We start from the raw sequence: 13,481 nt of genomic DNA, 5'->3' as shown, positions 1-13,481 counted from the left end.
CTTATCACTCGCAGCTGCGACGTATGCTCGGCAGTTCCTGCCTGATTGCGTGCACTACACGTGTAGTTACCGGCCTGCTTGGAAAGTACTGATTCGATGGAAAGGATTGAGATTTTGTTGCCACTTGGACTGATCAACACACCGTCGTTGGAAGACAGTCGGCGTCCGTTGAACTTCCAGCTGATGTCGATCGGGGCGTCACCCTTGGTTACGATACAGCTTACCGAAACCGTGCTGCCCGTATCGTACGCTTCGTCACCAAATTCGAACGGAAATACGATCGGAACGACTTCCGAGATCACGCAGAATAGGAAGGAGGAAACCAAAACGGGGGCAGGAATTATTGAAGAGGGAAACTCAGCAGATCTTACCCATAACCTGCAACTCTGCCGTGTGCTTGGTGCTACCAGCACGGTTGCTCGCGTGGCAGGTGTAGTTGCCGGCGTGTCGTGAGTCTACCGCATCGATCGACAATATGGAAACGCGTGGTCCACCATTGGTGATCATGATTGCATCGTTTGCCGCTAGTCGGCGCCCATTAAACGACCAACCGATGTCGATCGGCACGTCTCCCTTCGTAATGATACAGCTGACCGACGCCGTGCTGCCCGTGTCGAACGCTTCTTCCCCAAATTCAAACGGCAGGATCAGTGGAGTTACTACCATTCGCGAGTGATCAGCAAAACATTTCAGAAGGGCAATGGGAAAATAGGGAAAGGATTAATCTTGAGGAACATTTGGCACAACTCTTACCCATAACCTGGCTGAACAAAAGTAATTTCCTGCATGTCGTGAGTGGACAGAGTCTATTGAAAGCATGCTAATCTTGCCACTACCCTTCGTAATCAGAATTCCCTCATCGAGTGTTATCCGTCTTCCATTGAACATCCAGCTAATATCGATTGGAGTGTCACCCTTCGTGACGATGCAACTAACCGACGCCGTACTACCACTATCGAACGCTTCCTCACCGAACTCGAACGGCAGAATGATTGGGACGACTATTTAATTTTCAGGCATATCAAGGAACGAAATACAGGAAATGGAACGGGAAAAAACAATCAAAAATGTTATTCGACACAATCCACTTCTCCTACCGATCACTTTCAACTCCGAACTGTGCTCTTCACTTCCAGCCGCATTGCTGGCCCGGCAGGTATAGTTGCCAGCGTGTCGCGAACGAATCGATTCTATGTAGAGCGTGCTCATTTTCTGACCCAGCTTTGAGACAGTAATGCCATCGTTGCTGGATATACGTCTACCGTTAAACATCCAGCCAATATCAATCGGGACATCGCCTTTCGTTACGACACACTGCACCGAAACCGTGCTGGACGAATCGAACGGTTCCTCTCCAAACTCGAACGGCATAATTTGTGGTACGGCTGTAGTAATGCAACAGTAGATGATACAACTTGGTAGAATACTGAAATAACAAATCTCTTAAGGACCTAACGACCGAAACCATCAGGAAGATCTTGAAAAGGGAAAGGAATTAAAGGGGCAGCGTGTATCCCAACTCATAATGATTACCAATCACTTTCAGCTCCGATGTATGTTGCGATTCGCCTGCATTATTCCTTGCCACACACGTGTAGTTACCAGCGTGCCGTGATTGAACCGATTCGATGGAAAAAATGCTAATCTTCTGACCACTTTTCATGATATTAATACCATCGTTCGTCGTAACTCGATTGCCATTCAAAAGCCACTCGATCATGATCGGAGTGTCACCCTTCGACACAACGCAGTTGATCGAAACCGTGCTGGACGAATCGAATGGCTCATCTCCAAATTCGAAGGGCATAATTTGAGGTACGGCTGTAGAAATTTAAATGACGTTTCATAAATGAAGTACCGAAATAAAATCTCTGGATGACATAACCGAATATCTGAACAAATCTCTGGAGGACCTAACGATTGAAAACCGAGGAAGTTCTTGAAGAAGGAAGGGATTTAAAACTGCCGCATTTATCCTAGCTCATTACAACATTACCAATCACTTTCAGCTCCGATGTATGTTGCGATTCGCCTGCATTATTCCTTGCCACGCATGTGTAATTTCCGGCATGACGTGATTGAACCGATTCAATTGAAAGAATACTAATCTTTTGACCACTCTTCATTATATTGATCCCATCATTCGTCGTTACTCGATTACCATTAAACAGCCACTCGATCATGATCGGTGTATCACCTTTAGACACGACACAGTTGATGGAAACCGTGTTCATCATGTCGACCGGTTCATCACCAAAATCGAACGGAAACACCGACGGTCCAACTTGAAAAGGTAGAGCAGAGTACTCGTTTTAGTTCCAGGATGTTGGTTTAGGATCTCTACAGGGATATCAAAAACTAATGCTGGAATGCTTAATCAGATGTGTTGCTGAATGCGTATTAACCATTCACTTGCAGCAGTGCCGTCTGTTGCACCTGCCCAGCCCGATTCTGAGCCACACAGGTGTAGTTGCCATTGTGCTGATCGCGCACCGCCTCGATCGTCAGCACGCTCATCCGCTGGTTCGTTCGACTCACGGTAATGCCGTCCTCGGACGCGATGCGCCGGCCGTTAAACCGCCAGAAGATATCGATCGGGAAGTCGCCCTTATTCACCGTGCACGATGACGTGACCATATCGTTCAGGAAGATGATGTCGCTGCCGAACTCGACCGGTAGCATGTGGGGAAGAACTTCGATGGAGGAGGATATTGGGGATGTTTTGTTAGTTGCTGATTTCAAGGAACCAATAAACAAAGAAGCAGAAGCAACAAGAAAAGAACACAGCTCAAACCATTCACAAACAGTGACGCAGTGTGAACAGCCAGGCCGGCAGGGTTTTCTGCAATACAGCTGTAGTTGCCGGTGTGACGATCGCGAACCGATTCAATCGTTAGGAAGCTGGTGCGCTGCGTTTGGCGTGAGATCAACACCCCATTGTTGGTGGTCAGATGGTTACCGTTGAACTGCCAACGAATATCAACCGGCGAGTCACCCTTGCTAACCGTGCACGAAACGGACACCGTGTCGAGGGAGAAAATTTCCTCACTACCAAAATCGAACGGAACAATCTGGGGAAGAACTGCCAACGAAAAACACGTTCGCTCAGTGGACGGGTGACGCGGGAGAAGTTTTGGGTTGAAGTCGAAAGCGAGCGAAAAAAGCTTGCAAAAATCTACGCAGATGCAAACACACACCGTTCACCAACAGTGGCGTTACATGCTCCATGCTGCCAGCGTGGTTCATCGCGATGCAGCTGTAGTTTCCACTGTGCCGATCCCGCACCGATTCGATGCTGAGCGTGCTGAGCCGCGGGCTCGGCCGACTGATCAGGATGCCATCGTTCGAGTAAATTTTGTGCCCGTTCAGCAGCCAGACGATATCGATCGGTAGATCGCCCTTGTTCACGGTGCAGGTCGCCGATACCATGTCCATCGCGAACACTGCATCTTCGCCGAAGTCGAACGGAACGATCTGCGGAGAAACTGCGCCAAATGTCCTCGAAGTTGTTTTTAAACCTATCTGTCTAATGCAATGGTGGAATTAATTGTATCTCCACAAACGCAAAGGAAACATCAATCGTGACTAGGTGAATATTGGAGGCAGTAAAACAGCAGGATAATGTAAACAAACAAGCGACATTCACCGTTCACAAAGAGGACTGCCGTGTACTCTACCAGCCCTGCTTGATTCTTCGCATGGCAAGTGTAATTTCCACTGTGTCGATCGCGCACCGAGTCTATGCTAAGCATGCTAATACGCGTGCTCGTCCGACTGATCAGGACACCATCGTTAGTGTACAATTTTCTCGCCTTTCCTGGACTCGGAAACGTTGGCGTGAACTCCCAAGCAATGTCGATCGGCATATCGCCCTTGTTTACGGTGCACATGGTAGAAACCATATCGAACTGGTTCACCTGTTCCTCGCCGAACCCGAATGGGACTATTTGCGGTAGAACTGTGTGCGATCACATGAACAAGAGGAAGTTATTTCACGCATTTTTCCTTTAATTTCCAATAAATACGAACAATATTAGTTACTCGTAACGAAACACATTCAACAAATCTGTGAAACACGCTAATAACCATCTTCAGTGTACACTCAACATTTAGTACCCTGTTATTTACACGTATATAAATATTGCGGACAACGGTAGCAACAACAACCAATACTGTCGATTGTAATAAAATTACAAGCGACATTTCACTGTCACTACCATATCTCCGCACAACACGTAACAATCTCATGTCATATTGAAACATTCAACTTACCCATTACTTGCACTTCTAGTGTACCGCGTGCCGTGTAGCCTTCCGAGTTCTTCGCGACACAGGTGTATGTGGCTTGGTCCGAGTTTCGTTCGACATTTTCGATGATGAGTGTTCCGTTCGGGAATACCTTCTGCTTACGGTTGATCGGTAGCTGTCGGTTGTCTATAAATCAATCGAAAACTCATTAAAACACGGCTACACATCTAAAATTTCATTGATAAACTTACCTCGTTCCCATACGATGGATTCAATTGGATAACCGGCTACCGGGCAGGTGACAATCAGCGTTTCGCCCGCAACGATCGCCTTCTTTTCCATCGTTCGCACGTACGGCAGACCGTACACGTTCAGCTTGGCGGAATGTTCAGCCACACCGACCTTGCTGCTTGCCATACACTTGTACAGGCCACCGTCGTTCGAGTGGATCGAGGTAATGTTCAGATGCGACACAACGTCACCGTTCACCGTCACGTACTGTCCGACCTGATAGCGTTCGCTGTTGGTGATCTTCTTTCCATCCAGCTCCCAGCTGATTTCGGGCGTTGGGTTACCGCCGGCAACACACTTCAGAAACACAGACGGTCCTGGGTGGCGCGTTTCCTCAGGGAATGCTTCACGAATGATCGGTGGGTCAACTAGGAAAAAAGGAAAAATGAATATTAAGAACATATCATCGTACGAACTCCTTGTCCATGCTACTTACAGCGTCCTCCCAGCTTGAGTTCGGCGCTAGCCTGTGCACTTTCCTGATCGTTGCGAATGAAACACTGGTACATGCCCTTATCCTCCTTCTTGACGGACTCGATGCGCAGGACCGCATCGCTGTGGCCGAGCGACTTGCCATCCTTCATCCACGACACGGTTTTGATCGGGTTGCCCGAGAACTTGCACGTAAACACGGCCGGTCGGCCAAAGTCTACCGTTTGCGTGCGTGGTTCAATCTTTGCTGCCAGCGGTGCCGTCACGGTCAGGACGGTTTCCACACTTTCGCCACCGACGGAATTGTTCACCACGCACAGGTACTTGCCCGAGTCGTCCACGACAGCGTCCTTAATGATGAGCGTTCCCGACACCTGCTTGACACGATCGTCCAGCACGACGGCCTTCTTTTGCTGAGTTCCTTCGATGTACTTGTACCATCTGTGGAGCGGGGGAAAATGAGCAGAAAATTGAAACCAAATTAGCAAGATGCAAAAGTGTACGTCAGCCTTTTCCATAGTCCAATTTAAAAAAAAAACGACAAGAAAACACAGAAAATCTAGATTTTAATTTATACAAATAGAAAACAAAATTATGAAAACTTAAAAGCGAAACTAGAAACAAGTAAAACAAAATGAAAACGAACAAAAGTGTTCACATTCGATGAATAGCACACAAGAAAACTAAAATAGGAAATATAAGCTAGAATGACTATGGAATATAGCTTGTGATGTTTTTGGTGTTTTTTATGAACAATATCTTGAATTCTAACGAGGACGATCGTGGCAAAAACCCTCCTTAATTTATACAATTACCTTTCAGAGAATGAAAGTAAGATCAGAAATAAGTTAGTGCCTTAATGACGCCAGGAATTAATCTAATTATAATGTTGATCAATTAGAAGAGATATTTTTATTATACATTAATTTGACTTTGGTTCAAAGAAACACAGCATCGAAAGATCAAACGTCAATTGATAACAACAATGGAAAAGTTACATAAGATACTAAGATACTCAATTATCAAGAAATGGAATCTACTTCAACGTTTCGTTGAATGGTTATTTCTCTGATCTTACTTTCATTACTCCATACTTACCAATGAATCTGCATTTCTGTACATTTAATTAATTAGTTACCCTTTCGAGGAAGACTTTTATGACCAAATACGTTCTTGAAATCCCAATTATTTTGTACACAAAATAGTACAAAAACAATGAACATTTTCTTTTCCATTGGTTGTAATAATGTCCTGCTCATGTCAAACATGGCCCCTGTACTCTTCTGCTTACCTAAAGCTAGGCATTGGGAATGATTGGCCCAAGCAGAGGATGGCAAAATCTGCACCCGACTTCACCTTCATTTCTTGCAACAGTCCCCCGGATATCTTGGGTGGAACGCTACCAATTGGTTCTGCAGATACGTTTAATACCGTTGAGCATTAGTATTAACGTTAAAGTCCCAAAATACAAAAAAAAACCTTTCTGTTGGGATATATGGTATTGTGACACTGGTACATGCCCTTTTTTCCTTCTAAAAGCCTACCAAAATTACCTAAAATTTGGCGTGGGATATGACTGCCCGAGACAGAGAATAGCAAAATCATTCCCGGCCTTAACAAGCAAATCCTGCAGATGATGTCCAGCAATTTTCGGTGGAACGCTTCCAATAGGCTCTAACAAGTGAGATCATACATACGGACTGTGGTTAATGTCCTGTGATCGCTCAGTGGTGAACACATCCAAAACAAATTGCCTCAAACGCAAAACATAGCTAGGGTACACAACTATACAGATCTTCATTACCTAAACACCGGCACTGGAAAGGACTGTGCAAGGCAAAGCAGTGCAAAAGTTGTATTCATTTCCACGATCATCTCCTGCAGCCGTCCACCGGACACTTTAGGTCCCACACTGCCTACTGGTTCTAGAAATAGCAACACAAACTCATTCCAATTTGGAATCCTTATTTCTTCCCTGTTATCCAATCAAAACGCTTCTGAATGTGGTAGAGTAATGGGTATAGCGATATGGGAAAACAAGTAAAAGCAAACAAGGGTTCCTTCCAGTGCAAAATTAAACAATTTACAAAATCAGAATCACCGATAAATAAGATCACTCCAACCAAACGACGCACCAACATCGAAACCCGCAAGGAAGAAAAAGAAAAAAGCATGATCGAGGTAAACGCAAATATACGCTGATTCTTCTTCTCGCATAAAACTAACCAGCAGCAACGTATCTTTGTTTGTTTACTTTTTGTGCGGTTAAGATTGAGGAAAAAAACAGAAACGGAAACAAGACACTGCAACGCAACGCAAATCAAAGCCACTATTTCAGCAATCACCTGAAGGCCGGCGTTGGGTAGGCTTGCCCGAGACAGAGTATTGCAAAATCCTGCGCACTTGTTACACGCATTTCCTGCAGGCGATCGCCGGAAATTTTCGGTGCAACACTGCCGACAGGTTCTGCGGGGAAAGAAAAGAAGAGTGAGAGCGTAAGAAGTGGTTTGGGAGTAAAGTAACATTAACCAAACAACAACAGGTACGAATAGAAAGTATACTAACTGAGAGAAAAAAAAGGGGAAAAAATAACTCATAGTCTTACAGCTATGCTTATCTCAAAGGGTATCTCATATGTCTGACATCCCAATATTTCGTTTGATTCAGTTCTTTTTGTAGGTTTGGTACCTTAGAATCACTCTATTTCATTTCCAATGTCACCTCGTTTTCCTTCGGTTCTTCAGCCCAAACTGATCGTGATAAGCATTGCTGTTGCTGTGTCTTGTTTTACCGCACTGCTTACCTCATTATTGGAACCGGGAACGCCTGGGCTTGACAGAGCAGCGCAAAGCTGCTGTTGGCCGCTTTGTCGAAAATGCTCCCCTTCGATTCCGACGAGAACGTTGGCGGTTTGGAACCGACGGGTTCTGTCGCACCGGAAAAGCAGGGAAGGTTAAGGTAATAATCAATTCCACAGCCATTATAAGACTTGCAATAGGTTTGATGTTGGCGATCTGTGTTGCGCATTTGGTGTGTTTAATTTTTATGTCATTTGAATCTAAACTCTATCTCAGATACCTTTTAGGGACTTTCAATGGAATGGTTATACAGTACACTAACACTAACCTAGTAATGGGCACCGGATAAGCCTGCGCCTGGCACAACAGTGCAAAGTTTGTATGCCTGTTGCGCCGAAAGATGCTTCCCATCGAATCAGATGAAAACGTGGGAGCCTTGGATCCGATCGGTTCTATAGAGCAATTTCATAAATAAACGTAAATTAAATCATTCCTAACCTAAATATTGCCTAAATGTTGGAATTTGGATTTTCCAAGACGATTTACTATACCATGTAAAATATTATGTGAGTCTCTATATTCTTATCACCTTGTAACTGGCACCGGATATGCCTGAGCCTGACAAAACAATGCTACTACGGAGTCGCTCGGTTTGACAAACATGCTAATCTTGGAGTCGGTGGAAAATGTCGGTGGCTTAGACCCGATCGGTTCTATCAGAAACAATTAACAGAAGTAAAAAACATATAAGACGTATTGTCTAAAAATGAGTCAATTCCGATGCAAACACAAAACTGCCTGAACGTGAAACGGTGTAACTTTAGCCCCCAAAAAGATATCGACCTTTCTGTCACATACCTTGTAATAGGAACTGGATATGCTTGAGCTTGACAAAACAGAGCTAGTGTCCTGTTGCTTGCCTCCACAAACGAACTGCTACGAGCCGTCGTAGAGAAGGAGGGCGCTTTCAGTCCAATAGGTTCTGAGCGAACGTATGAAAATACATCAAAACTGTAGTGTCTCTTATCTCTAAACCCCAAACTACAAATTGCCCGTTGTGTTGTGGTTAGGTGACCCTCTACCTCTAGTCCTACCTTGTAATTGGCACCGGAAAAGCCTGAGCCTGACAGAACAATGCGAACGTAGTATTGCTCGGATACTTGAACGAACCGCTCAGCAGTGCTGATGCAAACGAAGGTGCCTTCAACCCGATAGGTTCTAAAGTAACGTAAAAATGTTGGAAATCATTCTTTGGATCTTGACCTGAGTTGTCATGATCAAATCTTAAAACCCTGAATGTTGGTTGAGATGTTCCCCAATGTGCGAAATACCTTGTGATTGGTACGGGAAACGCTTGTGCTTGACAGAATAGAGCAATAGTGGAACTGCTTGGCAACTTGAACGTACTACTTAGCGAGGCGGAAGAAAACGTTGGAGCTTTCAGTCCAATTGGTTCTGTGGAACAAATTGGTTTGACAATATCAGTGATGACTCAAACGAAACATCATTCTAGAAACCTCTCCAAACTGCCTGAATTTGCTTGGGAATTTGCCTAACAACGTGTTACCTTGTTACTGGGACTGGAAATGCTTGCGCCTGACAAAGAAGGGCCAAACTAGCACTGCTCGGTTCAACGAAGGAGCTCGTCCTTGAAGCGGATGAAAAGCTGGGAGCCTTCGAACCGATCGGTTCTACATAAAAGACAATATTTCAATTTACATTCTAACGGAGAAGACAACCCACCAAAACAAATTGCCTGACAGAGATGTTGGATGACAGTTTACCTGGTAATCGGAACAGGAAAACCTTGCGCTTGGCACAACAGTGTGATCGTAGAATTGGCCGGCTTTTTGAACGAGCTCGTGCCAGAATCGGACGGAAAAGTGGGTGCCTTGGAACCGATCGGTTCTTTAAGAAAGGAACAAAAATGGGAAGGAAAATGGGTTTTGGCCGAGAATAAACCACGGCACTCTGGCCCAAGAATCGTAACAAACTGCCTGAGATGCGTGTAGGAATGGGAATAGGTTTACCTTGTGATCGGGACAGGATAAGCCTGAGCCTGACAAAACAGTGCAACACTTGTATTGCTGGGCTTCATAAAGGTGAACGTTTTAGAATCGAATGAAAACGTCGGTGCCTTCGAACCGATCGGTTCTATGAGAGAATAAGATAATAAAGTACAAGATAATTTAAATTTTTGATAGTTCTTCTTTCCACAAAACAATACTGCCCGAATGCGAGAAGGGAACGGTGGATTATGGATTACCTGGTTACCGGTACTGGGTATGCTTGGGCCTGACAGAACAGTGCAATGTTCGAGTTGCTCGGCTTAACGAAGTACAGCTTCTTGTAGTCAAAGCTGAACGTGGGAGGCTTTGAGCCGATCGGTTCTGCAAAACAGTTACAACCCAACTGTAATGATCACTTCTACCACAATGATCGCTTTCTGCGATCACAATAATCTAGGCAAGCTTAAAAATGATCTCTTCTACCACCGCGTGAAACTACATTGATGACCTTCATGTTTGGGATAAGGTAGACCTTTTAACAATGATTTGCATTCTATCTTTGACATACCTACTAATCGGCACGGGGAATGCCTGGGCCTGACAGAATAACGCCAAGCTCGTGTTGCTCGGTTTGTTGTACGTAATGCTACGTGCATCGGATGGAAATGTTGGCGCTTTTGAACCGATTGGCTCTGCAAAAATTCATAAAGACATATTCGTATCCCACTCGACCTCTTACGGACCTGAATTCTTGAACATTAGAGAATGTTGGCTACCCTGAGTTGTACAATTGCGTTCCTGCATTCACAAACCTACCTAGTGATGGGAACTGGAAAAGCCTGCGCCTGACAGAACAGAGCCAAACTATGTTCGCTCATCTTTGTGTACGATCGACTGTTCTCGTCCGAAGCAAACGTAGGTGCTTTCGATCCAATCGGTTCTAGAATGTGTGGTGTGTACATTTAAGAGAGAAAAAGTGTTTAAGATTTACCGATACACTGGGACGGGAAATGCCTGAGCGTTGCAGAGTAAGGTTAGACGCTCTCCAGCTTCAACGCGCGACACGAACAGTGCCGCATCGTTACTAAACGAAGGTGCCTTAAATCCAATGGGCTCTGTTTTTTTCGTGGTTGACAACAAAAACGATCAAGTTAATCAGATCAACAGATAATGCAAATTATCTTGCCATCCAGATAAAGATCAGGGTACCCTTTTACACACTACTATCACTGAGGAATTACCTATAAACAGGCACCGGAAATGCTTGGGCATTGCAGAGCAGCGTAATGCGCGTCCCGATCTCCCACGATAGTGCAAACTGTGACGCATCGTTGTTGAAACTCGGAGGCTTAAACCCCACCGGTTCTGATGGATAGTTACAAACAAAACCAAGTTTTTAACCCAACCAATAACTACAAAATACCGTCAACTGTGAAAGGTACCCTCTGCCTACCTAAACACTGGTACAGGATATGCCTGTGCTTGGCACAGCAGCGCAACAGTTTGATTTAGCAAGCTATCCACGTAGTTCATCGAATGCGTAGCAAACGAAGGTCCTTTACTGCCAATCGGTTCTAGTGGGCGAGTATTGGGAAATGATATGGTAACGATAAACAAAACAGAAACAAACTGTGCCAATTGGTGTCTGTGGGATAGGGTTTCACTGCTGCCTTCTGCACTTACTTGAAGATCGGTACCGGATATGCTTGCGCTTGACATAGTAAGCCAACGCTGTAATTTACTCGGACATCCAAGTAGGTCATAATGTTCGATCCAAATGAAGGAGCCTTACTACCAATTGGTTCTAGATTGGAATATCAGCAACGTACATACGATCATTGGGAGTGTTGATGTACTGATGCACCGTATCTTGCCTTGATGTATTGGGATAAGGGACCTAACCTCGCCTTTAAGTTATTCTCAAAATGAGGCTTTATGGTCCAGTTAAACTAACAGCATAGCCTTCATAAGTCATTGAAGAGCTAAATTGATTTTTCAAAAAAAGTGGAAAAGTAAACTTACTTGAAAATAGGGACCGGAAAAGCTTGTGCCTGACAGAGCAGTGCTACCGTTCCATTCACTGAATTTCTAACAAATGCCATAGCATCAGTCGAGAAGGAAGGTGACTTGCTTCCAATCGGTTCTATGAAATATTCGTCAAAATTGAATAATCAACACAATGCACTATGCTGCCTACCTGAACACTGGTGTAGGGTAACCCTGGGCCTGACAGAGCAGCGCAACACTGCTGTTCATCTGCGTCATCATGATCGTGATCACGGAGCTCGAAAACGAAGGAGCCTTACTCCCAATAGGTTCTACAACGAATAGACAAATGTGGGCCCAGCTCTCAAAACTACGGCATCTACAACCGACCCAACCCAACAAAAAAAAAAAAAAAAAAAAACAAACAAAATACCTGAACACGGGAACTGGGAATGCCTGTGCCTGACATAGCAGTGCCATCGTGGCGTTAGAAGCTGCCCTTACAACTGCGATCGCTTCTGAAGACAGTGAGGGAGCCTTGCTGCCGATCGGTTCTGTATTGGGATTGATTGAACGAAGATAACAACACCCATCAATCACACACCTTCCTCTACCTTCTTGTAAACCCCCGAAACAAACACAGTTCCTAAATGTTGGCATAGGACAAGCCCCAAGTCACGCGCTCTAACTACCTGAACACCGGAACTGGAAAGGCTTGTGCTTGGCAGGTCAGTGCAATGCTCGTATTTCTGGCTGCTTTCACCGCAACCGTAACGGCATCGTTGGAGAACGAGGGCGATTTACTGCCGATCGGTTCTAAGAAGTGGGAATTACGGGTTTAGATAGACTTTTAGTGCTAACTAACAAGCTAACCTGAATGAAGCAACCGGGTACGCCTGAGCGGGACAGAAAAACACTACACTGCTGTTCATACGGCGCTCCATCCAAATCTTTTTACTATCGGACGAAAGTACTGGAGGCTTTGCACCGATCGGTTCTAGAAATTGAGAACAGCCATATCGACAACTTCGTCTAAAGCATTTTTCTTTTGAAGTTCAAATAAATTTTTTGATGCTCAAAATCAAAACAAATTGAACGACTATTGATCGATATTAGGTAAACCCACTATTCCTCAAAAGCTCTTCCTACTATCTCACCTAAAATTGGGTGCTGGAAAGCCTTGCGCCAGACACAGTAGTGCAAGATCACTATTGGGATCGGCAAAAATTGGTTTCTGTGTCAGGGAGGGCGTTTTAGGTGCGGTACTGGAGACCGGTTCTGAAAGTGTCCACAAAACAAAATCTCTTCTATGAAGTTTCTTATTCTACACAGACGACATATCTGTGCCATAAAGTCACCTATTCTCCACAAGTTGTAAGAATGTTGGTATATGAGTCCCTATAATCCTCAAAGTCCCAAAATAATCTATCTCTCCAAAAAACTGAAATCTATCCGAATTACCTAAACACCGGCACCGGAAACGATTGAGCAGGGCAGAGCATTGTTACGTTAGCGTCTCGTTGTACGAGCAGCTTCCGACTCTCATCTCCGGATGTTAACCGAGGTGCAACGCTTCCAACAGGTTCTGCAGAATATCCCCAATGGTGTCATTTGTAATTACATCAACTATTTTAGGACATTCTTTCTCTAAATGTTGGGATATTGGTATACAAGGCTAAAAGATTCGGACGAAAGGCAGGAACCGGAAATGATTGTG

At 44.7% G+C, this 13,481-nt stretch overlaps 1 protein-coding gene across 50 annotated transcripts in view; it reads right to left on the bottom strand.

Annotated features, from left to right (window-relative positions):
* Window positions 1-13,481, bottom strand: part of LOC121600178 (Down syndrome cell adhesion molecule-like protein Dscam2) — a 54,542-nt gene that overhangs the window by 21,950 nt on the left and 19,111 nt on the right. For 13 of the 50 annotated variants that reach the window (XM_041928551.1, XM_041928545.1, XM_041928571.1 and 10 more), the window contains exons 6-9: window positions 8,098-8,221; window positions 4,976-5,412; window positions 4,500-4,907; window positions 4,273-4,434 (exon numbers count right to left, since the gene is read on the bottom strand). In XM_041928551.1, the coding sequence (XP_041784485.1) occupies window positions 4,273-4,434; window positions 4,500-4,907; window positions 4,976-5,412; window positions 8,098-8,221 (1,131 nt within the window). Of the gene's footprint in view, window positions 1-371; window positions 660-1,533; window positions 1,822-3,646; window positions 3,959-4,272; window positions 4,435-4,499; window positions 4,908-4,975; window positions 5,413-8,097; window positions 8,222-8,358; window positions 8,483-9,553; window positions 9,678-9,799; window positions 9,924-10,035; window positions 10,160-10,346; window positions 10,471-10,594; window positions 10,719-11,800; window positions 11,922-11,975; window positions 12,097-12,456; window positions 12,581-12,637; window positions 12,762-12,921; window positions 13,043-13,481 lie in introns of all 50 variants that reach the window. The other 37 variants (XM_041928559.1, XM_041928522.1, XM_041928538.1 and 34 more) reach the window with 20 other exon arrangements.

The sequence above is a fragment of the Anopheles merus genome, chromosome 3L, assembly GCF_017562075.2.
Source record: "Anopheles merus strain MAF chromosome 3L, AmerM5.1, whole genome shotgun sequence".
Lineage (NCBI taxonomy): Eukaryota > Metazoa > Arthropoda > Insecta > Diptera > Culicidae > Anopheles > Anopheles merus.
The sequence above is the reverse complement of the archived record's forward strand: the minus strand, read 5'-3'. Positions and strand labels throughout refer to the sequence as shown.